The sequence below is a fragment of the Camelina sativa genome, chromosome 19 (genome assembly GCF_030686135.1).
Source record: "Camelina sativa cultivar CO46 ecotype springtype chromosome 19, ASM3068613v1".
Lineage (NCBI taxonomy): Eukaryota > Viridiplantae > Streptophyta > Magnoliopsida > Brassicales > Brassicaceae > Camelina > Camelina sativa.
Genome location: NC_141898.1, coordinates 7,619,261 through 7,640,446, shown reverse-complemented (window position 1 = coordinate 7,640,446; position 21,186 = coordinate 7,619,261). Strand labels below are relative to the sequence as shown.

The 21,186-nt window shown below is 33.8% G+C and overlaps 3 protein-coding genes, 1 long non-coding RNA gene and 1 pseudogene across 7 annotated transcripts; all 5 read right to left on the bottom strand.

The window, feature by feature from the left end:
• Positions 1–722: 722 nt before the first annotated feature.
• LOC147920290 (thiohydroximate-O-sulfate sulfur/sulfate-lyase (nitrile-forming) NSP1 pseudogene) lies at positions 723–1,190 on the bottom strand (annotated as a pseudogene). Its single transcript, XR_015590507.1, has one exon. The product of XR_015590507.1 is annotated as a thiohydroximate-O-sulfate sulfur/sulfate-lyase (nitrile-forming) NSP1 pseudogene (transcript).
• Positions 723–5,829, bottom strand: LOC147920288 (thiohydroximate-O-sulfate sulfur/sulfate-lyase (nitrile-forming) NSP1-like). 2 transcript variants are annotated; one of them, XM_087500534.1, is made up of 5 exons: positions 5,571–5,826; positions 5,157–5,484; positions 4,796–5,068; positions 4,113–4,625; positions 723–1,376 (listed from the first exon to the last, which is right to left on the bottom strand). In XM_087500534.1, exons 2-5 carry the CDS (start codon positions 5,445–5,447, stop codon positions 1,374–1,376), a joined length of 1,080 nt encoding a protein of 359 aa, XP_087356660.1. In that variant the 5' UTR covers positions 5,448–5,484; positions 5,571–5,826; the 3' UTR covers positions 723–1,373. The 2 variants fall into 2 exon arrangements, with proteins under 2 accessions (XP_087356660.1, XP_010487496.2); XM_010489194.3 differs by lacking the exon at positions 723–1,376 and having other exon boundaries at positions 3,984–4,625; positions 5,571–5,829.
• Positions 1,661–2,296, bottom strand: LOC147920289 (uncharacterized). Its single transcript, XR_015590509.1, has 2 exons — positions 2,146–2,296; positions 1,661–2,033 (listed from the first exon to the last, which is right to left on the bottom strand). It is a non-coding gene; the product is annotated as an uncharacterized LOC147920289 (long non-coding RNA).
• Positions 5,830–12,452: 6,623 nt separating the features above from the next.
• On the bottom strand, positions 12,453–15,313 carry LOC104765479 (thiohydroximate-O-sulfate sulfur/sulfate-lyase (nitrile-forming) NSP1-like). The gene is made up of 5 exons (XM_010489199.2): positions 15,068–15,313; positions 14,656–14,983; positions 14,284–14,556; positions 12,977–14,128; positions 12,453–12,880 (listed from the first exon to the last, which is right to left on the bottom strand). The coding sequence occupies exons 2-5, from the start codon at positions 14,959–14,961 to the stop codon at positions 12,629–12,631; spliced, it is 1,983 nt and encodes a 660-aa protein (XP_010487501.1). The 5' UTR covers positions 14,962–14,983; positions 15,068–15,313; the 3' UTR covers positions 12,453–12,628.
• Positions 15,314–18,247: 2,934 nt separating this feature from the next.
• Positions 18,248–20,644, bottom strand: LOC104765478 (thiohydroximate-O-sulfate sulfur/sulfate-lyase (nitrile-forming) NSP1). 2 transcript variants are annotated; one of them, XM_087500532.1, is made up of 4 exons: positions 20,405–20,644; positions 20,061–20,306; positions 19,680–19,952; positions 18,248–19,428 (listed from the first exon to the last, which is right to left on the bottom strand). In XM_087500532.1, the coding sequence occupies exons 2-4, from the start codon at positions 20,259–20,261 to the stop codon at positions 18,481–18,483; spliced, it is 1,422 nt and encodes a 473-aa protein (XP_087356658.1). In that variant the 5' UTR covers positions 20,262–20,306; positions 20,405–20,644; the 3' UTR covers positions 18,248–18,480. The 2 variants fall into 2 exon arrangements, with proteins under 2 accessions (XP_087356658.1, XP_087356659.1); XM_087500533.1 differs by having other exon boundaries at positions 20,061–20,329; positions 20,405–20,523.
• Positions 20,645–21,186: the final 542 nt, after the last annotated feature.

The following is a 21,186-nucleotide window of genomic DNA, read 5'->3' as shown; positions in this document are numbered from 1 at the left end:
TTGTCTAGTAGTAAAAGAGATAGATCATATGACACGTTCTGAATAAAATAAAAGAGTCTTATTCTGAAAGTCGTGGTTTTGGAAAAAAAAAAATCGAACTAGATCGTGCTTAGATAGAAACATATCAACTTTGAGCGGCCACGCGGTTTGTCTGCAATAAATCGGTCAGTCTAAATCTTTATTTGTACGCTACACATGCTTGTTAGATATTTGACATAATTTTCAGTAGAATTGATATAACTCTTGAACCCTTAGAGAGAATGACCCCTAACTAGTAATTAACCAATACTCGTAAAGATTAATAAACAACAATAACAGATACTTAAGAAGTAAATTATGAAACAATACAAATTTTTAATATATATAACAAAGATATAAATTTTAAGAAATACTTGCAACCTTAAGGGTTTCTTTAGCTTAGCCTAGTTTAGTTTACGGCATTATTATGTTTGTTAATAACATAAAAAAAAAATTACGAAAAGTCCGACCAATCAATCATCCAATGCGGGGGTCGTGTCTCGTGTGGAGGCCACATCATGTTAAAATGTCATGATCCTTACACATTATCCTATAAAAAAAATGTCAAAATAATTCTTGACACTTCTAATAAAACAGATTTTTTAAAACTGTCATGCATGGGGTCATCGTAAAACTCATCCATCGTTATTCATTCTTTGGCGATTTTTTTTTTTTTTTTTCTCTTTCTTTTCGACATATGGCGATTTCTTTCAAGAACAAACGAATTTATTGATACAATTATAGTACAAACACAAAACATGCATGAAACAACCTTATAGAAAAAAGAAAGAAAAAAAAAACGGAACGGTCAAATGGACAAGCTGACGAAGGATCATATGGTATAGTCCTCACGACCCTTCCTTATTGCATGCATTACACACATCACAAACGGTTATCATCAAACCGCGTTTAAAGTGTTTAAATTAAGCAGATTCAATTCCGTAAAAGAAAAGATCATCAAACCGGTCATTAGTTGGAGCTTTCCCAGCATGCATCACAAGTCCTTTCTTACCATCAATGGTCCCAGTTGTGGACGCTGTCCATCCTCTGCTACTCGGAGTCTCCTCCTCTTCACCAATCTGATCCAACCTCTCCCACTTTAACGTCTCTGTATTCAGCGCAAAAGTCCCATCGGCCAATTGACCTGGACCCACGTGAGCTAGTGGGTCCATCGCAACCTCACCTCCGAACAACAGAATGTGTTTCCCAACAGCCGCACTAGCGAATACACTCCTTACGGAAGGCTTCTCACCAAACGTTTCCACTTGTGTCCACTTGTCTTGTACAGGGTCATAGTAATGAACATCATCTAATTCGCATCCGTTGAATCCATACACAACCCATACCTTCCCTTTTCACTACAAGAAAACAAGCTGTTTGGGACTCCAAAAATCGTCCTAAAATGGTCGCAAATGCACTATATATGACTATTTTGTGACTGTTTTGAATAGTCGTTAAAATTTGGTCGCAAAATTTATTGGTCCCGATATAGTCACAAAATACTGACCACTATGTGACCTCATTTTATGTCTTAAATTTGCGACTACATTAAGATCAATATGTAGTCATATATTCCTGACCCTTTTGCGACAAACTACATAAAAAAAAGTAAAAAAAAAATATAAAAATTTATACAAGAAAATGAAATTAAAAGTAGTTTTTATTTCTTTCGTAAATTCATTATATATATACAATATATCTATATAACTATATCTATAGATTGGCAACTGCCGGAGATGTATTATTACAGCGACGGAGAACAAAACGGTGGCGGCGACCGGAGTGCCAGAGATGCGACTGTGCAGAAATCGAGATGTATTGATGGTGAACTGGCAGAAGATTCGAAATGTAGTGGTGGTGGTAAACGGTGCGAGCAACCACCATCATCTCCGACATCGTTGACACTGGGATCTTCAGATCCACCACCTCTGACGTCGTCGTTGACAATAGGGTCTTCAGATTCAACACCTCTGAAGTCGTTGTTGACACTGATTCTTCAGATCTGTGGTTGAGACCTAAAGTACAAATCAAATAAATAATTAAAACACATAGAATTTCTCCAGATCTATTCTCAGCAACGATGGGTTCAGAAACAGATTAAGAACGGAGAGAGAAAAAGAGACAAACTTGTTTCCACCGTCTACACTGACGCGGTTGCTGTATTAGATCCGACGGCCGGTATAGAAACCACGTTTAACTCTGCTCCTTTGGTATCTTCAGAGGAGAAGGCGACAAAGAGAGAAGATGAGGAAAAGAGAGAAAACAAAAATTGATTTTCTTTAGAAAGAAAGGGAAAGACACGATGAGTAGAAGGGAAGGAGAAAAGAAGATGATTTCTGTCCGTTGGATTGACTTCATCAATGGTGGATAATAAACTAATGACAATCTTTGCCATTTAAGAATAGCCAATGAGAAATTTTCCCCTTTTTTCTTTGATAAATTTTGGTAATTTGATTTCATTTTATGTTATAATTTAGATATTGGGGGTATGGATTTATAAAGTATTAGAATTGATTTAGATTTAAATTTTGATCTATTAGATTTCAATTAGATTTATAAAGAAAACATTTTGGTTTTTTTTAAAGTGATGGATTTCTGTTTTTAATATATATATATATATATATATATAAGAGTTACATTATTCGAGTTTTATAATTATGATTAAAATAAAAAATGACTAGCAAAAATTGGTAACAAGCATTCAAAAGCACTTATAGTCCAAACTTATTATACATATAAAATTTTAAGTTGAAGGGCCACAAAGATTTACAAATGATTTTACAACTCAGATTAGAATTCTCAATGTAATTAGAAATTACATAAAAATCACAAATATTACATAAAAATCACATGTAACACTTATACATGTTATATATGTAAGTTGCAAATATATTTTCTAAACATTGGAAATTAAAGTGTTTTGGGTATTAGAATGATTGAGTGTCTAAAATAGTTCATATCTATGTAGAAACAAATAACTTAACATATTTTACAATTCTTTATTGTTGAATATATAAATAAATTCGTTAGGCCTTGGTAAAAAGTAGCAAATTCGTCACAATCTCATGTGTTAGTAGCAAAGTGGTGGCAAACTAGTCGCAAATATGTGACCGTATTAGTACAATAGTCGCAAAGTGTAACTGTTTTGTGACCTTATTCTATGAATCACAAACTTATACATATCAAATTTTAAGTTTAAGGGCCACAAAATTTTGCAAATGATTTTACAAGCACTCATATTAAGAATTATAACTACTATCTATGAGTGTAATAAGTAAAAACTTGATATAGTAAGTAAAGTTAGAAATTACAAAACAATCACAAACAAGATATAGAAATCACATGTAATACTTATACATGTTATGTAAGTTGCAAATATTTTTTCCTAAACATTTGAAATTATATTTCTTTTTGATATAATGATGATTCATTGTCTAGAGTGATTCATACCAATGTAGAAATAAATACATTCACAAATTTTATAATTCTTTATTGTTGAATATACATAAACAATTATTAGAAGTTAGTAAAAAGAAGCAAATTCGTCACAATCTCAGGTGTTAGTAGCAAAGTAATCACAAAATAGTCACAAATAATTAACAAAATAGTCTCAAAATGTGACCGTTTTGCGACACTATTTTGTGAGACAAACAAAAAAAAATTAAAGCCTCCAAAAAGAAAAAGAAAAAATATATGATTCAGCAATCACTCGTAGAATTATAAAAAATATTTCTTAAATTAATGAGTAAAAAATTGATATAAAGAAAATACCTAAAGTCACAAATAAGTAGCAAATTTGGGACTACTTTTGTGACTGAAACTCCCGACCATAAAAAGCGTCTCTAATTCGTCACAATTTACGATTATTTTAGGATTACAATGATATAGTCTTATAATAGTCTTATAATAGTCACAAATATGAGACGATTTGGAGACTACAACTGTTTGTAGTAATTTTGGGACTGTTTTGCAACCATTGTTTATGTAGTCTTCTATTAGTTATAAATTCGTCCCAAAAACGTTACAATTATTTGTGACCAAAAAAAGAGTCATAAACTGTAGTCTCAAACTGCATGTTTTCTTGTAGTGTTTACAACTTCGAGTCCTGCTCCTCCTCTAATGCTAAAGTTATCTCCTGGAGTCGAACACTGTACCCACTTCTTATCAGCAATGTTGTAAGCGTCTAGTGTCTTGATCCGCTCCGTTGCACTCACTCCACCGAAAACGTAAACGTTGTTCTTATCGGCTGCCATCGAGTGGAAACTACGAGGAGTGGGACCTCTTTCCACCGGAGTTACCAATTTCCACTCGTTCTTGGTCGTGTCAAATGAGTAGAAACCGTTATATTGCCGTGAAGCGTCTCGACCTCCAAAGACATAGAGGGTTGATCCTACAGACACCATTCGGACACCTAAGCAAGAGAGGTGCGGAACGTCTCCAGTAGCTGGAGAAATCGACCAAGTATAGGTATCAAGGTCAAAGACGTAAAGGTGTTTGTCGATGGGCTGATTTGGTGTGAACTCCCCACCAAAGGCGTAAATCTTGTTACCTACCTGTGCTATGCCATGCGAGCATCTTAGGCCTGGACCTTCTCCTTTTTGCTCCACCTTATTTAGAATTAATCAATATTAATATTTGTTAATTATTTATAAGAATGTATTTTAATTATTGAACTAGCTCCCATAATGGTGAGATAAAATTAATGAAAATATAAATGTAAAACAGTCATGAAAAAAAAAATCAATTTTTTTTGTTTGTTGGGCTAAGAGATTACTACCTTTGTCCACTTTCCACGCAATTTCGGAGTGCACGAGAAAGAAACATAGGCCCCGAGGGCGTATAGGAAGTCGTTGGTCGAACGTCCGTGAAACCCAACGATTTTTCCACCGTGAAGCACAAACTTTGTCCCCGGTCTGCTTTCGATAGGCTGAGGGGTTTTGCCTTTGTAAGTCTTGAATGAAAGAAATGTGATTATTTCTGTGGGCATATCATTAACTATCTGACGGTAACCTTCCACATAGACGATGTAGTCATCAACATCAATCTCAAACTGCAAAGAAAAAACAAACAATTTCAATGCGGGTACTGATCAACAAAAAGACCCTCTTGACCAGTCACAACATAGATAATTTTAGTACCTCATCAACTCCTAGCAAAGTCTTTTTTCCATGTTCATCTCCAACAACCACTTTAGAACCAGTGACATACTCAAACTTGACGAATGCTATACCATCTTGGGCCTTCCCTACATATACTTTTTTAACATTTTGGTGAGCACCATCATCCCATACATCTCCCATCGCACCACCTTGTGCTTCCAGCTTTTTGATAGCTGGAGTTAACGGAGTTAAGTGAGAACCAAGAGAATGAAGACTGTCTCCGGAAAAGTCAACGATCTTCTTGACTTCTGCTACCATCTTGTGTGCCATCTCTTTTGCTTGCAATTTAGTCTTACGAAATGTTAACCTGTAATGATGAACATAATTAACAAGATGCTATACACACTACGATCATATGATAGAGAGGGGAAGGGAGATGATGAGAGAGCTGACCTGAGTAAAAGTAATTAATGATTGGTGAAGTCATCCAGTTTAGGATTTTGCATGGGTATTTATTGGCACATGGACGAACATGCTGAAATATTTTCGAAATATACTATTCTCTCGTGACCCGCGCGAGTTATCAAATGAAATACGAAACTTTTTTCACGATACAGTACACCTGTTATGCGGCTTATGCCAACTCACGTAAGTTTTTTGTTTTTTTTACTCGTCTTACTAATTAACAGATTGAATTTATTTTATATTTTCCACTTTTTGTTGGTTTTGTAACATATATATATATATTGGGTGTACTATGCAACAAATTGATATACATGTTTATATATGTACTTATACATCATTCACATCTCCATGATTAATAGATATTTAAAGAATAGATTTATAGTCATGTTTAACAAGAAAATTAGGTCTATGTAAAATGCATGAATATATTCGTTTATCACGAATTTTTTTTTTCTAGAAATAAATAAACTTCGACAAACTCAATAATTATGTACAGAAAGTAAATGATTCCACCTTCTATATGTTTATTAATAAAATTCAATTAAACTACAACTAGTTAAAATAAATATTCCAAATGAAATGATACTCGTTTATTTTACTTTTCGTATGCAAATGAGGAAATGCGTCGCACTCTCAATCCATATGTTAATGACCCGCGTGGTTACTTAAAAATATAGACTTACGGGGCTGTATATATATATATATATATATATATATTTTTAAGTTTTATGCGTAACCCTTAGTTTATCAGTTGTAGTTTACTTGATTAAGTAAAACAAAATATTCTTTCTTGTGCTAATAGATTAACGTTCTGGATTTTTTTTTCATAAAAACTGATTTTGTAGTTTGGCACCAAAAAAACAATTGATTTTGTAAATTTAAAAACTGCAATTAATTATTCTTCCACTTCATGTTTTTCTTCACATCAGGTATTAAAAAATAATTAATTATTTTTTCTTGAGTCTGAATAAATAAATAAAAAGAAAAAGAGATATTTTTTCCGTTTCTAACTATAAAATGTGTTTGGAGTTTATTTTTATTTCAAAATATAAGATGTTCACATTCCATAAAAGAAATAGTAATAAAATAATATATCTAATTGCTTTAGTTGAGTGCTTTTTGCAATAATTTTTTTTACTAAAGAAATAAGACAATTTAACTAAGACTACATTTTTTTAATTATACTAGAAAAAAAAACACTAAATCCGCCACTGTTCAATCACCAATCCACCAATATTCAGCCACGAAGATTATAATCGCCGTGCTAACTCCCATAATATCTTATACAAGTATGTAGTCACCATTGTTCGTCAAAGTAATCTTGAGCAATTACTCTCGTGTATATTTTTCTTTTCAGGGGGTTTTAATCATTTTCTAATAATCGTTAGTTACTTCTTAGTAGAAATATTGCTCTTCCAAAATAATTTAAATTCCAACTGTAATTTTTAATATTTTTTTTATCATTCTTAATTAGTTTTTTAGTAAAACACTATATCTTTGTTGAAGTCTGTTATAGGATTAAGTGAGACATGTGGCTATTTTATCTATCAAAAATTATATAATTAGTTGAAAATTTGATTTTGTATGTGTGCATGAAAAACATTTTGATTTTGAACCCCACGTAGCACTAAATGGTGTCTTCTGCATGGAGTCAACACATGGAGTTGGTTGATGAGAAAGAAACAAGAAACAACGTGTAAACGCGCGAATTATAATGTGGGAATAATAACAATAATAAATTTTGTATAGTTTCTGGAGCTTCTGAAAAAAAAAAAGGTTAAAATTTCATTGTTGCATGGAGTCAACACATGGAGTTGATGAGACCACACGTCGAATGAAACAATAGTTTAGTTTTTTATTCCATGAAAACGTTGCCTGAACAAAGATGAAAACATAATCTAAGGTTATGTCCAGTTCTCACTAGTCACCATCTCTGTTAGGAATTATGGACATTCAATCCATCATTTCGGATCGCGGTGACGTGGGTGGTTCGCCGCCTGCGACGTCGCGAGAAGTCCACTAAACCTTATTATTTAGAGGAAGGAGAAGTCGTAGAACTAATTGAGAAGGATAGGTGGTAAGTAGTTCGATGCGCGAGCACAGAGCCTACAAACACTATTAGGAATTATGGACATTCAACCCAAAATCAATTAACAATAATTGTAATGGTCCATAAACTTTATATATTACCTAATATTTACTTTTTTACTCGATATAGGATATTAGTTCTAATAGACCCTCTCAAAATGTGGGTAAAAAACAGTTCGACACAAAAACTATCCAAACCCAACATCTCGAAAATACTACAACAAGACATACTATTTATATGAACCATATATATTGGAAACCATTTCTTTTGTGAGAAATTGATTGTTGGTGTGACACCCCGGTTTCAGAGATTTGCGGAGAGGTTTAAAAAGAATTGATTTGGCCACCTATGTCACCAAAGTGCACTTATCTTTTCAGTCAAGGGTCCTGAAAGAACTCCACAGTTAAGCATACTTATGCTGGAATAGTCTCAGGATGGGTGACCTTTCGGGACGTGACTATCAGAACTGTGTGAGTGAAGACAAAACAGAGGGAAAGATCATGTGGTGATTTGTAGGGATGGTAACAAGTCTTTAAAATCTCTCGGACATAGCAAACCGACCGTCGGATATGGATGGGTTCACAGGCCTAGTGAAAACGTGAGGCCCATTAAAGAAAATGGGCCCATGGACTAGAATTGGACATAGGGCCCACTGAGAAGTGGCGGACGGGGCGTTACACACGTAAAGAGACTTATTTGTTACCATAAAACTATATTGTATATTCTCTGTAAATCTTCAGTAATTAGGCTTGGTGATTAAGATTTTGTAAGATACTAGGCTTGAACCAGCGATACATCGCGGGTATATTTTTTCTTTTATTTTGTTTAAGATGTTATATTTGTTAATGTTTTGTCTTTCCTGTTTATGTTAAATAGTAAAATAAAGTGTTTTATATATTTTGTATGTGTTGAATGAAAATCAAATATATTTTGTTTTTTTTGTTTGGTTTTAATACACGGTATATTTGACGTATATCACACTTTCTTCAACTTATATATCGTTTTGTCTGGTTTTTGTGTTCAGTATGTTTGTGTAGACTATAGTGTCAAACGTACCAGCCCGCATCTATTTTAACTTGTCTGATTTGCAATCTGCATGGCATTACTACTACTCGCTTAGGCTTGCTCGCTAAACCCACAACCCGAATAGGCTTGTCCACTAAAACCCGCAATCAACATAGACTTGTGTGAGACTGTGAGACCCTTTTTCAATGTTATGTCCAAGCACGCTTCGCTAAGTCCAACATGTTAGCGAACACACCTCTAAAGTATATTTTAAAATAATTAAAAGAAATCAAATTGTTTTTCAATATAAATTAACAATTTTCCTATTTAAAATAACTTGTAAGATATTTTATATTTTTGTAAGTAATTTAGTTTTTATACATTAAAATTCTTTATATTATCACGTATATTACATATTGTATTTTTACATCTATGTAAAAATATTTCTTTCCATATATAATATACTGATTTCATCAAATAATAGTAGCTTGCAAACTGAGTTGCCAACATGCGGACATAACCCCGACAACTCACATGAGCTCGCTTGCGAGACTAGGCTTAGGCATAAAAACCATAACCGAATACCCAACCCGGAATCTGACCCAAAAAACTGAGTTCGGGTTGGGTACGGGTTTGCCTATAAAACCCTATTGGGTTCTATTTTCTAATATTCGTGGGTTTGGGTTAGGGTCGGGTAATACCCAATACCCGTTTGGGTACCCATTAAACCCGAACATATAAACATATTTATAATATTTATCATTAATATAATGCAATTACCCCAAAATTATGATTATAATTTTGAATATTTCATTTAGTTTTATACCTAAATATCAAAAATAATCAAAATATCTAAAATATTTTGTTATGTAAGTCAAAATTTAACTAAATTTATTTCAATTTAATTATATTTTTTCGGGTACCCGGTAGTTCGGGTACTAATCGAGTTCTAAAATTTGTAACCCAAACCGACCTGAACCCGATAGTATCCAAACTGAACCGAACCCATATATCTAAAAATACCCAATGAGTTCTATTTTTCTAAACCCGTTTACCCGAACCCAAATGGGTAATATCCGAACCCGAATGGGTTACCCGAATGCCCAGCCCTATGCGAGACCAACTTTTTAGTAACTGAATTTTAAGCCCACTTGACACCTATATGTGTTGCAATTATATTTAAAATACAATACTACTTTACAAATATATCTAAACTTTTAAAAACAAAAATATATTTTGAGATAAAAGATTAGTGTCTATATGACATTAATAACTTCTAAGTTTTTTTAGAAATAATGTTCGAGTTGCAAATCTTTTGATATGAGATATAATACTTACAACAATTTTTCTTTAAGAAAAACTCAAATTCTGATAATTAGTTTACATACATTATAAATTATTTTTAAGATGTTTATACATAAATCATATATGTAATAATATTTTAAGATAATATTTATACTACAATGTATCTTAACCTATTTACTCTAATTGTTTATCCTAATAACTCATTTAACATTTGGACCTTCAATTCTACACCAAGGCCTATAAGATTTTTCTTCTTCCACCTAACGACACAACAACTCTCTTCTTCTTTTCTTATTCTTTCTTCTTGTAATTTCTCATGTTTTCATACTTGATTCTCTTGTGTAGGATTAATCAAAGATGAGACTCCAACAGAAGCACCCGATTCTGGCTGATCCGAGGTTTGTATCTAACCAATTCACAACTTAAACGCTTTATAATTTGTGGTTGTTGATCTTCTAATTTAACCCAGTTTTGCAATTCGAATAACATATACCTTTCGATTTGAACATCACCCCAAAAATATTTATAAATCTGATGCCAATAATTTCCGATTATATACTGATAATCATGAAAAACCAAATTCAAAATTTGGGGTTTATACAAATTCAAAATCGGGTATGAATTTTGTAAGTTTGTTTTCGTTGAAGCAACTAAGCATTTCAGATAACTCAATTCAGGTTTTAATATGAATCAAAGAGACCTCAATTTCAAAATCTGTTTTTTTTTCTTAAAAGATGGGATAAATTTTATCCCAAATTGACAATAGAGAATCAGTCACAAAGATAAGGAACTCAATCTAATCCTTTCATAGGTTTATAATTTAGGAACTATTATTTTTTTCTAACTATGTTTCAGATGAAAATCTATCCTCAAATCCATGAAGATGGTGCATCGTCTAATATTTTTGCAGGATGGTCGGCAACGACAAAATATTAAAAAAGTTGGTTCTCAATATTACTGAATGTAATTTATTAATTCAACCTCTCATAAAGATCGAGTAGGTATAGTATAGCTAAAAGACGATAAAATTAATCCAAACAAAACAGAATAATCCAGCAAGATTATGAAAAGAAAACATTGAAGCATACTTCAATGTTATAACAACATATAGAGCGCACTGATAAACATTGATTGCTTACTTTGGAAACAAAGAACATTACGTACTTTCAGTTATCGTCCGTCTGTTCCCAACGATTTGAGATCCTGAACATTCAGCTTTTCATTTCATACTTTATGAAATAAACCCATGCAAAATCAGAACTGGATAAACTTTTAAAGTTAGTGTATCGAATGTATAATCTTCGAAGTAGGTTTAAAATATGTTTCTATCTAAATTACATTGTTTTATGATTTCTAGTCTAGAAAAAAAAAGGGTTTATTTCATGCAAGCAGCCAAAGCACAGTCATCAAACTCATTTTGTATCGATGATGCATTGGTTTGAACTGACCACTGGAAATACTCAAGCCACAATGTTCAACTGATCTCCACTCTCCTGGAATGATCTAGTTTCCAAACCGGTTCATCAAGTCCAAACAAAACAACTTGGTTAGTTTTATAAGAGTACAACTTGAATATGTACTGCTTCTTTTTAAAATCCCTGAAAGTCTCGAATAACTCAAAGCTGCTTGGGATTAAATTCCTTAGTGAAATCTACAATCATAATTTGGGATTATATTCACATGACCTTCAAGAGGTTGTTGCCAGGTTTTCCGAGGTCTTCGAAACCAAAGTTGTGTCATAAAGAGCATTTTGGTTGATTATTTGATTAATGTCCATTCTTGTGCTTCCTCGATTGCTTTCCGTGGATCTTGTTGCCACACTCTATTCTATTTTTTATACACTAGATTTCGACTCTTCCATATCCGCAAAATTAAGATCCAAACTGGCAACTGTTTTGTTAAAGTCATGAGACTTCTATTATTGGAACCCTCGAGAAGTACCCTGACAGTTGGTTACTAAAAAAAAAGTTTGAGACCCTCGGCATATCGCTTGCACATAAGGACAATTGAAACACAGATGGTCCATTGATTCTTCAGCTGAACAGCAACGTCTACATATTGAGGATCTATACTAATACATTATACATCTATGATTAAGTATTGTACGAGGAGGCAGAGCATTTGAGAAGACTCTCCAAAGAAAATGTCGAAATTTTGGTGTTATATTCAACTTCGAGATGTTATGGCAAATAGGATTAGCATCAGAACCAAATGTAGAAAATAAATGTTAGAACATATGAGAAAATAAAAATTAGTAGATATTGGGATATTGTTTACCTTCGGAAATCATATGTCATATGTCACGTAAAGAGACTTATTTGTTACAATAAAACTCTATTGTATATTCTCTGTAAATCTTCAGTAATTAGGCTTGGTGATTAAGATTTTGTAAGATATAAGTAATTATGTAATCGATTCTCAAAGGCAAAAAACAGAAACATCTTTATTCTCTGTTTAAATGGATAAATAGATGGAAAAAAACTTGCTTTATTGGAATGGATCACAAGCACATCTAAGGAAAAAACACAATCACAAGAGATAACACTTATCCAAGTTATGCATTAAGAGACCTTAAACGAAAAATTTAGAAGATAGATCTGATAACTTATTTGGTGCATTATGGAATCAATGGCAAAGATTACCATGATCAGTTGGAGATGGGAAGGACATGGACTCCAAATTTGTGAAGCAGATCACCGACTCTTCCATGGAAGCCAACGATCTTGTGGCCTTCCTTTTTGAGTAAGAAGGTTGTGCCAGCTTCAAGTCCAAAGGGTGTAGACGTTTTCTTATTAGTCTTAAACTTAAGCATAGTTATCACTGCAGCATCACTGCCAAAGATTTGATCATAGGTGCCTTCAACCTCCATGACGTATTCACTTGGATAGTCAAGTTGGAACTGCAAACCAAAAAAAATAAAAAGATTACATACGGAAGACAATTTGCATTTATACATATATTTTTTCAATAAAACAATAAAGAGCATTATATGTACCTCTTCGAATCCGAGTAGAGTACTCTTTCCACGTTCATCTCCTACGATCTCATGAGAGCCATTATTGTAAACAAACTTAACAGCTGATATACCATCTTGGGCTTGTCCTACGTACACCTTCTTAACACCATCATAAGCACCATCATCCCATAGAGTTCCATCATCACTACCAAGAGCCCGTAGCGTCTTGGCAGGAGTCAATGGATCAGATTCAATTCCGAAAAAGAAGAGATCATCAAACCGGTCATTGGTTGGAGCTTTCCCAGCATGCATCACCAGTCCTTTCTTACCATCAACGGTCCCAGTTGTGGAGGCTGTCCATCCTCTGCTACTCGGAGTCTCCTCCTCTTCACAAAACTTATCCACCCTCTCCCACTTTAACGTCTCTGTATTCAGCGCAAAAGTCCCATCGGCCAATTGACCTGGACCCACATGAGCTAGTGGGTCCATCGCAACTTCACCTCCGAACAACAGAATGTGTTTCCCAACAGACGCACTAGCAAATACACTCCTTACGGAAGGCCTCTCACCAAATGTTTCCACTTGTGTCCACTTGTCTTGTATAGGATCATAGTAATGAACATCATCTAATTCACATCCGTTGAATCCATACACAACCCATACCTTCCCTTGCACCACTTCGAGACCTGCTCCTCCTCTAACGCTAACGTTATCTCCTGGAATGGAACACTGCACCCACTTCTTATCAACAATGTTGTAAGCGTCTAGAGTCTTGAGTCGCTCCGTAGCAGCCACTCCACCGAAAACGTAAACGGTTTTCTCATCGGCTGCCATAGAGTGGAAACTACGAGGAGTGGGTCCTTCTTCGACCGGGGTTACTAATTTCCACTCGTTCGTGGTGGTGTCAAATGAGTAGAAACCGTTATATTTTCGCGAAGCGTCTCGTCCTCCAAAGACATAGAGGGTTGATCCTACTGACACCATACGGACACCTAAGCAAGAGAGGTTGGGAACGTCTCCCGTGGCTGGAGAAATTGACCAAGTATGGGTCTCGAGGTCAAAGACGTAAAGGTGTTTGTCGATGGGCTGATTTGGTGTGAACTCCCCACCAAAGGCGTAAACCTTGTTACCTACCTGTGCTATGCCATGCGAGCATCTTAGGCCTGGACCTAATTCTCCTTTTTGCTCCACCTTATTTACAGTTAATTAAAGTTAAAATCAATATTCATTTTTTTGTTAATTATTTATTAAATTGATTTGTATAATGATTAATTATCTCCCATAATGGTGAGATAAAATTAATGAAAATATAAATATAAAACAGTCATGGCCTTAGAGATTACTACCTTTGTCCACTTTCCACTCAATTTCGGAGTGCACGATATAGAAACATAAGCTCCGAGGGCGAATAGGAAGTCGTTGGTCGAACGTCCGTGAAACCCAACGATTTTTCCACCGTGAAGCACAAACTTAGTTCCTGGTCTGCTTTCGATAGGCCGAGAGGTTTTGCCTTTATAAGTCTTGAATGAAAGAAACGTGATCATTTCTGTGGGCATATCATTAACTGTCGCACGGTAACCTTCCACATATACGATGTAGTCATCAACATCAATCTCAAACTGCAAAGAGAAAACAAACAATTTCAATGCGGGAACTAGTCAACAAAAGACCCTCTCAAGTCTTGACCAAACACAACATAGATAAATCTATTTTAGTACCTCATCAACTTCTAGCAAAGCCTTCTTTCCATGTTCATCTCCAACAACCACTTTAGAACCATTGACATACTCAAACTTGACGAATGCTATACCATATTGGCTTTGCCCTACATGTACTTTTTTAACATTTTGGTGAGCACCATCATCCCACACATCTCCCATCTCACCACCTTGTGCTTCCAGATTTTTGATAGCTGGAGCCAACGGAGTAGTATGAGCACCAAGAGAATGAAGATTGTCTCCGGCAAAGCCAACGATCTTCTTGACTTGTGCTTCCACCATGTGGGCCATCTTGTTTGCTAGCATTTTATTCTTACGAAATATTAACCTGTAATGATGGACGTAATTAACAAGATGCTATACAAACTACGATTATATGAGAGAGAGAAATGGAAATGATGAGAGAGCTGACCTGAGAGTAAAGTAATGATGATTGGTAAATTTGATCCAGTCTGGGTATTTCTATGGGTATTTCTATGGGTATTTATGGGCTCATCGATATATATATAATATTATCTCGTGAACCTCGAGGGGATTAAATGAATAATAGGAAACTCTTTTCATAATATGCCAACTCATGTATGTTTTTATATGATATATTTTGTATTTTATTACTTTTTGTATGCATATGAGGAAATGCGTCGCACTCGCAACTCTTACTGGCTAAAAACATAAGCTCATGAATATATAGAGTAAGAGATGAGTAGTGTCATTTATACTGTACTTTATTACTCGTTTTATCGATAAGGCCAATATCCACGTTTACTCGTCCTACTTTTCAATTTAATATTGAAAGGGTTGATTTGTATTTTGTAAATTACAAAACATATATAAATAAATAGACAAAGTAGCCATCATCGTTCATCAAAGTAACATTGTTCTCTTAATTATATATTTTTCCTCTCGAGTGTTTTCAATTTTTCCTTTACTTTTCTGTTGAACTATGTTATAAGATTAATTCGAGGCATTTGGCTAATTTATGTATTGAGAAATAATAGAATTAGTTGACATTTGATTTTGGAAGATTCGTAATCATGAAGAAAAAAATTATGTTTTTATGATAATATTTTGTTTGCTAGGTTAGTTTTTTAATATGTTTTATTATTATTTGAGTATGGTGTTGTGTATTGTCAAAGAGAAAAAATAATTCGAGCTTTTCATTTTTGTTTGCTAAACGTTGGCACGACTCTGTTTAAGTATGCACCCTACTTTTGTTAGTCTTCTTTCTTTTTTCCAATGATAATATCTTTCTTCAAATCAGTATAATCGCCCCTTGCATCGTGGCCTAATGATAGTGTTGCGGCTATTCCCTCAGTCTAAAGAAGGCCCTACTTTAAGGCTAGGTTATGTGGCAAGTTTAAGTTTAAAGTACTAGTAAATTCTAGAAAAAGGAGCCTACCTTAACCTTGTATCGTAGCACGGGCTAATGGTATCTGATCTGCAGGAAGTCAAACGATGGTCGTGGATGCACTATAGATAGAACCATAACATGGAGTTGATGAGAAAATCGTAGAGGAAACAACGTGTTAACGAATTGTTTTTCCACTGATATTATGTTTAAGACGAAGATAAAAAAACAAATCTTAAGTCCCTGTTCCCACCATGATCGCTCTTTTAATTCGTTTTTTCTTTTCTCTTTAGTGTTACGTAATTAGTATTCTTTTTACTTAATTGCACTTTTATTTTTAATTAGTCTTCTTATTCTGAAAGTCGTGGTTTAAAGAAGAAAAAAAATCAAACTAGATCTTTGGGCGGCCACGCAGTTTGTCTGCAATAAATCGTCAGTCGAAGGGTATGATTGAAAGCAACTAAACACCTCGTTTGCAAATAAACCGTTTCAATGATCACCAATTAACAAATCGTTTGAAAAATGCGGTTGGATATCATGGTTGGAGCAAACGGTTGAAAAAGATGGTTAAAACCTCTTTTTGGTGGTTGCAAACACCAATTTTAACCACTAACAAAAACCAACGTTTCTATTACAAAGAGATTGCACAGTTTTTTTTCACAAAAATTGCATAGTTTATATTTCTTTGCTTTTTGGCTTATTTACCTTTAAAAAAAACATATTGAGAAAAAATAGCAATACAAATCAAGTCAAAATTATGATTATGATTTTTTTTAATATAGTATAATGGAGACTTAAAATTAAATATTTGATAATTTTGTTAATATCACATTTGATAATTTCCTTAATATCATTTAAATATATAAATATTTTATATTATGAACTAGATAAAAAATTATTATTTCATTTTTTCATTTTTTAACTAAACAAATATCAACTTTTATACTACTCAACCGCTACAATGTAACCAATCAAACTAAATACTCAACCGCTTTCTTTTACAGTACCATCTTTTCCATCCACTATCTTTAACCGCTTTCTTTTTAACCATCTTCTTTACAATCGGTATAAAATTTTTAATCAATTCTTTTGAACGTGGTTACCAATTTGGAGCCTAAATCTTCTTTATATATATAAATTCTTGTTAGATTGCCATGTTTTCAGTATAATTGATATAATTCTTGAACCCTTTGAGTCGAGAGAATGACCTCTCATCAGTAACCAATACTAGTAAAGATTAATAAACAACAATAACAGATACTTAAAGAAGTAAATTAAGAAACAATACAAAAAAAAATTTATATATAAAGATATAAATTTTTACAAATATTTTCAACATAGGGGTCTCTTAGCTTAGCTTAGTTACTGCATTATTATGTTTGTTAATAACATAGTTTCTCTGTCTCTAACAAATTGATGTTTTGATAATGTTACACATGTATTGAGAAAAAGTTTAAATTTAATTTGTAAATTAATTTATAATTATTTTTTAGTAGATAGATAAAATATAAAATATTAAATAAATACCATATGTGAAAAATTATAAAGTTAAAATAATTATAAAGTTATAAAGTTAAAAATTATAAAATATTTTAACTTTTAATATAAAAAATCAAATTTTAAAAAATAAAAATAAATTCTAAAATATCAATCTATTAGAAACAAAATGAATACAAAAAATGAACGAAAAGTCAGACCAAATCATCTAATGGGGTGGGGGTCGTGTGGAGGCCACATCATTTTAAAATGTCATGATTCTTGCACATTATCCTTAAAAATGCTCAATGATCATAATAATTCTTGAAAGCTTCTAATAAAAGTATAAAACAGAATTTTTTAACCTGTTTGATGGGGCCTCTACACAACCACTGAATTGGATGGTAGTGGTGGGCATAATTCATGTTCAGGTTTTGACAATGCGTTCTACAGAATTTAAAATTATAGTAGGAGAATTATTTCTTTGACTTTTTGGTCGTTTAGAGTAATTAAAAAAAAATTATGAAGAACAAAAAGAAGTTCAGTTAAAAATAATATTGGTTTGTCTTTTTATTCTCATTTTACTAGCTAAAATTTTTATTAAAATCAAAAGTCGTACATTAATTAGGACTTGCTTACGTATATAAATTAGTTATAATATATATGAATCATGCATGGGGCTATTCGTAAAACACATCCATCGACCATCGTTATTTCATCATCTGGCGATTTTTTTTTTCTTTCTTTTCGATATATGGAGATTTGAGATTTCTTTCAGGAAAATAAACGATTTTATTGTTACAACTTAAAATTATCGTACAACACAAAACATGAAACAAACTTATAGAAAAAAAAAAACAAAAAGAAAAGAAAAAAACGAAACGGTCAAATGGACAAGCTGACGAAAATCAGCATAGTCCTCACGACCCTTCCTTATTGCATGCATTACACACACTTAAAACAAACGGTTGTCATCAAACCGCGTTTTAAAAGCGTTTTAATTAAGCAGATTCAATTCCATAAAAGAAAAGATCATCAAACCGGTCATTGGTTGGAGCTTTCCCAGCATGCATCACAAGCCCTTTCTTACCATCAATGGTCCCAGTTGTGGACGCTGTCCATCCTCTGCTACTCGGAGTCTCCTCCTCTTCACCAATCTTATCCAACCTCTCCCATTTTGACGTCTCTGTGTCCAACGCAAAAGTGCCATCGGCCAGTTGACCCGGACCCGCGTGAGCTAGTGGGTCCATCGCAATCTCACCTCCAAACAATAAAATGTGTTTTCCAACAGCCGCACTAGCAAATACACTCCTTTCCGAAGGCCTCTCACCAAATGTTTCCACTTGTATCCACTTGTCTTGTACAGGATCATAGTAATGAACATCATCAACTTCACATCCGTTGAATCCATACACAACCCATACCTTCCCTTGCACCACTTCGAGCCCTGCTCCTCCTCTAACGCTAAAGTTATCTCCTGGAGTCGAACACTTCACCCACTTCTTATCAACAATGTTGTAAGCGTCAAGTGTCTTGAGCCTCTCCGTAGCACTTACCCCACCGAAAACGTAAACGTTGTTCTCATCGGCTGCCATCGAGTGAAAACTACGAGGAGTGGGTCCTTCTTCTAACGGGGTTACCAGTTTCCACTCGTTCGTTGTCGTGTCAAATGAGTAGAAACCGTTATATTGCCGTGAAGCGTCTCGGCCTCCAAAGACATAGAGGGTTGATCCTACAGACACCATACGGACACCTAAGCAAGAGAGGTGCGGAATGTCTCCGGTGGCTGGAGAAATGGACCAAGTACGGGTCTCGAGGTCAAAGACATAAAGGTGTTTGTCGATGGGCTGATTTGGTGTGAACTCACCACCAAAGGCGTAAACCTTGTTACCTACCTGTGCTATGCCATGCGAGCATCTTTGCCCTGGACATTCTCCTTTTTGCTCCACCTTATATAAAATTTAATAATATTTGTTAATTATTTAGTAAAAATATTAAGATTATGATTAGTGCACTAGCTCCAATAATGGTGAGATGAAATTAATGTAAATATAAATGTAAGACTGTCATTATATAGATTTGAGTTTTTTTTGTCTCTTTATTTATCCTTCATTCTTTTTTTTACCGTACGTGATTTAGTGATTTTGAGGTGGTAATTAACTATCAAATCTCTTAAACATTGTTGAGAAGATTACTATACCTTTATCCATTTTCCGAGCAATTTCGAAGCGGACGGCGCCGAAGAAACATAGGCCCCTAGGGAGTGTAGAACGTCGGTCGAACGTCCGTGAAACCCAACGATTTTTCCACCGTGAAGCACAAACTTAGTCCCAGGTCTTTGTTCAATAGGCTGAGAGGTTTTGCCGTTATAGGTTTTGAATGTAAGAAACGTGATCATTTCTGTGGGCATATCATTAACTTTCTCACGGTAACCTTCCACGTATACGATGTAGTCATCAACATCAATCTCAAACTGGAAAGAGAAAAAAAAAGAAAAAAAGAAAAAAAATCATAAATGCCGAAACTAATCAACAAAAGACCCTCTTTACCAATCTCAACATAGATAAATCTATTTTAGTACCTCATCAACTCCTAGCACAGTCTTGTTTCCGCCACCATGTTCATCTCCAGCAACCACTTGAGAACCATTGACGTACTCAAACTTGACGAATGCTATACCATCTTGGCCTTGCCCTACATACACCTTTCTAACATTGTCGTAAACACCATCATCCCAAACATCTCCAATCTCACCACCCTTTGCTGCCAGCTTTTGGGCCATCTCGATCTTTTGCTTGCGTTTGATAAATCTTACCAAATATAGTACCTGTAATATAATTGCGATATAACCTGTAATTACAAATGTAACCGAATCATCCTATAAAAACTATAATCACATAAGAGAGAGAGGGAGAGAGAGATGACCTGAGAAGAAAAGTGATAGTTGTAGGTAGTGCAGTGATCAGCTTTGGGAGTTGCATGGATATTTATTGACCAATAGAAGTTACAGGGGATGTATTTCGTTTAATGGAGTATTTTTTATTGTCTCGTGATTCACGACTCCGACTATTTAAATGATGAATCAGTGGAGTGAATGATGGAAGTAAAGTACACGTCGACGATGTCTCTTATAGCAGTTCATAAAAAATAAAAAACAAATTCATTGTCGACAATACACATATTTTTGGTTTATATAATACGTAACGTACCTTGTATCTTCTATTGGTCAGTATATGAATGATAGAGAGATAAGCCAACTCATACTGTTTCTTGTACTTGTATTATTGTCAAATTTTCATTTTTTTCTATTCTAATTGCTGTTTCATTTTCGCAGTTGATATATGTTATTTATTCGCATAGTTGATAAAAAAATATAACAAATTAGTTGTTTATGTTTTTTTTTCTCCGTATTAATTCTTATGTACACCATGATAAAAATGAATATATATATATATATATTTGTAATTCTTTTAACAATATATAGTATATATCTTTTTAAACTTGTCAATATTTCATAAGATTTTAGAGTGTTATGTGTAATAATATTTTTTTTAAAAAGGTAGAGAAAAAGAGTAGTTATATACAGGTTGTCATCCATTCAAAGAAAAAGAAGATGTGATCTCTCTTTTATCTTGTCGTGATTTGTGAAACATTCACTTTTGTTTATTAAATCTTAAAATTTTACGTAACCAGAGATGATCACTAAA

What these genes read in the sequence shown, in the direction of transcription:
- LOC147920288 (XM_010489194.3), bottom strand. Translation starts at nt 5,447, where the DNA reads ATGGCACACAAGATGGTAGCAGAAGTCAAGAAGATCGTTGACTTTTCC. An exon ending in CTTTGCTAGGAGTTGATGAG is followed by an intron (nt 5,069 to 5,156) that starts GTACTAAAATTA and finishes TTTTCTTTGCAG; the next exon opens with TTTGAGATTGATGTTGATGA. An exon ending in TGCGTGGAAAGTGGACAAAG is followed by an intron (nt 4,626 to 4,795) that starts GTAGTAATCTCT and finishes ATTCTAAATAAG; the next exon opens with GTGGAGCAAAAAGGAGAAGG.
- LOC104765479 (XM_010489199.2), bottom strand. Translation starts at nt 14,961, where the DNA reads ATGCTAGCAAACAAGATGGCCCACATGGTGGAAGCACAAGTCAAGAAG. An exon ending in CTTTGCTAGAAGTTGATGAG is followed by an intron (nt 14,557 to 14,655) that starts GTACTAAAATAG and finishes TTCTCTTTGCAG; the next exon opens with TTTGAGATTGATGTTGATGA. An exon ending in TGAGTGGAAAGTGGACAAAG is followed by an intron (nt 14,129 to 14,283) that starts GTAGTAATCTCT and finishes ACTGTAAATAAG; the next exon opens with GTGGAGCAAAAAGGAGAATT.
- LOC104765478 (XM_087500532.1), bottom strand. Translation starts at nt 20,261, where the DNA reads ATGGCCCAAAAGCTGGCAGCAAAGGGTGGTGAGATTGGAGATGTTTGG. An exon ending in CTGTGCTAGGAGTTGATGAG is followed by an intron (nt 19,953 to 20,060) that starts GTACTAAAATAG and finishes TTCTCTTTCCAG; the next exon opens with TTTGAGATTGATGTTGATGA. An exon ending in TGCTCGGAAAATGGATAAAG is followed by an intron (nt 19,429 to 19,679) that starts GTATAGTAATCT and finishes ATTTTATATAAG; the next exon opens with GTGGAGCAAAAAGGAGAATG.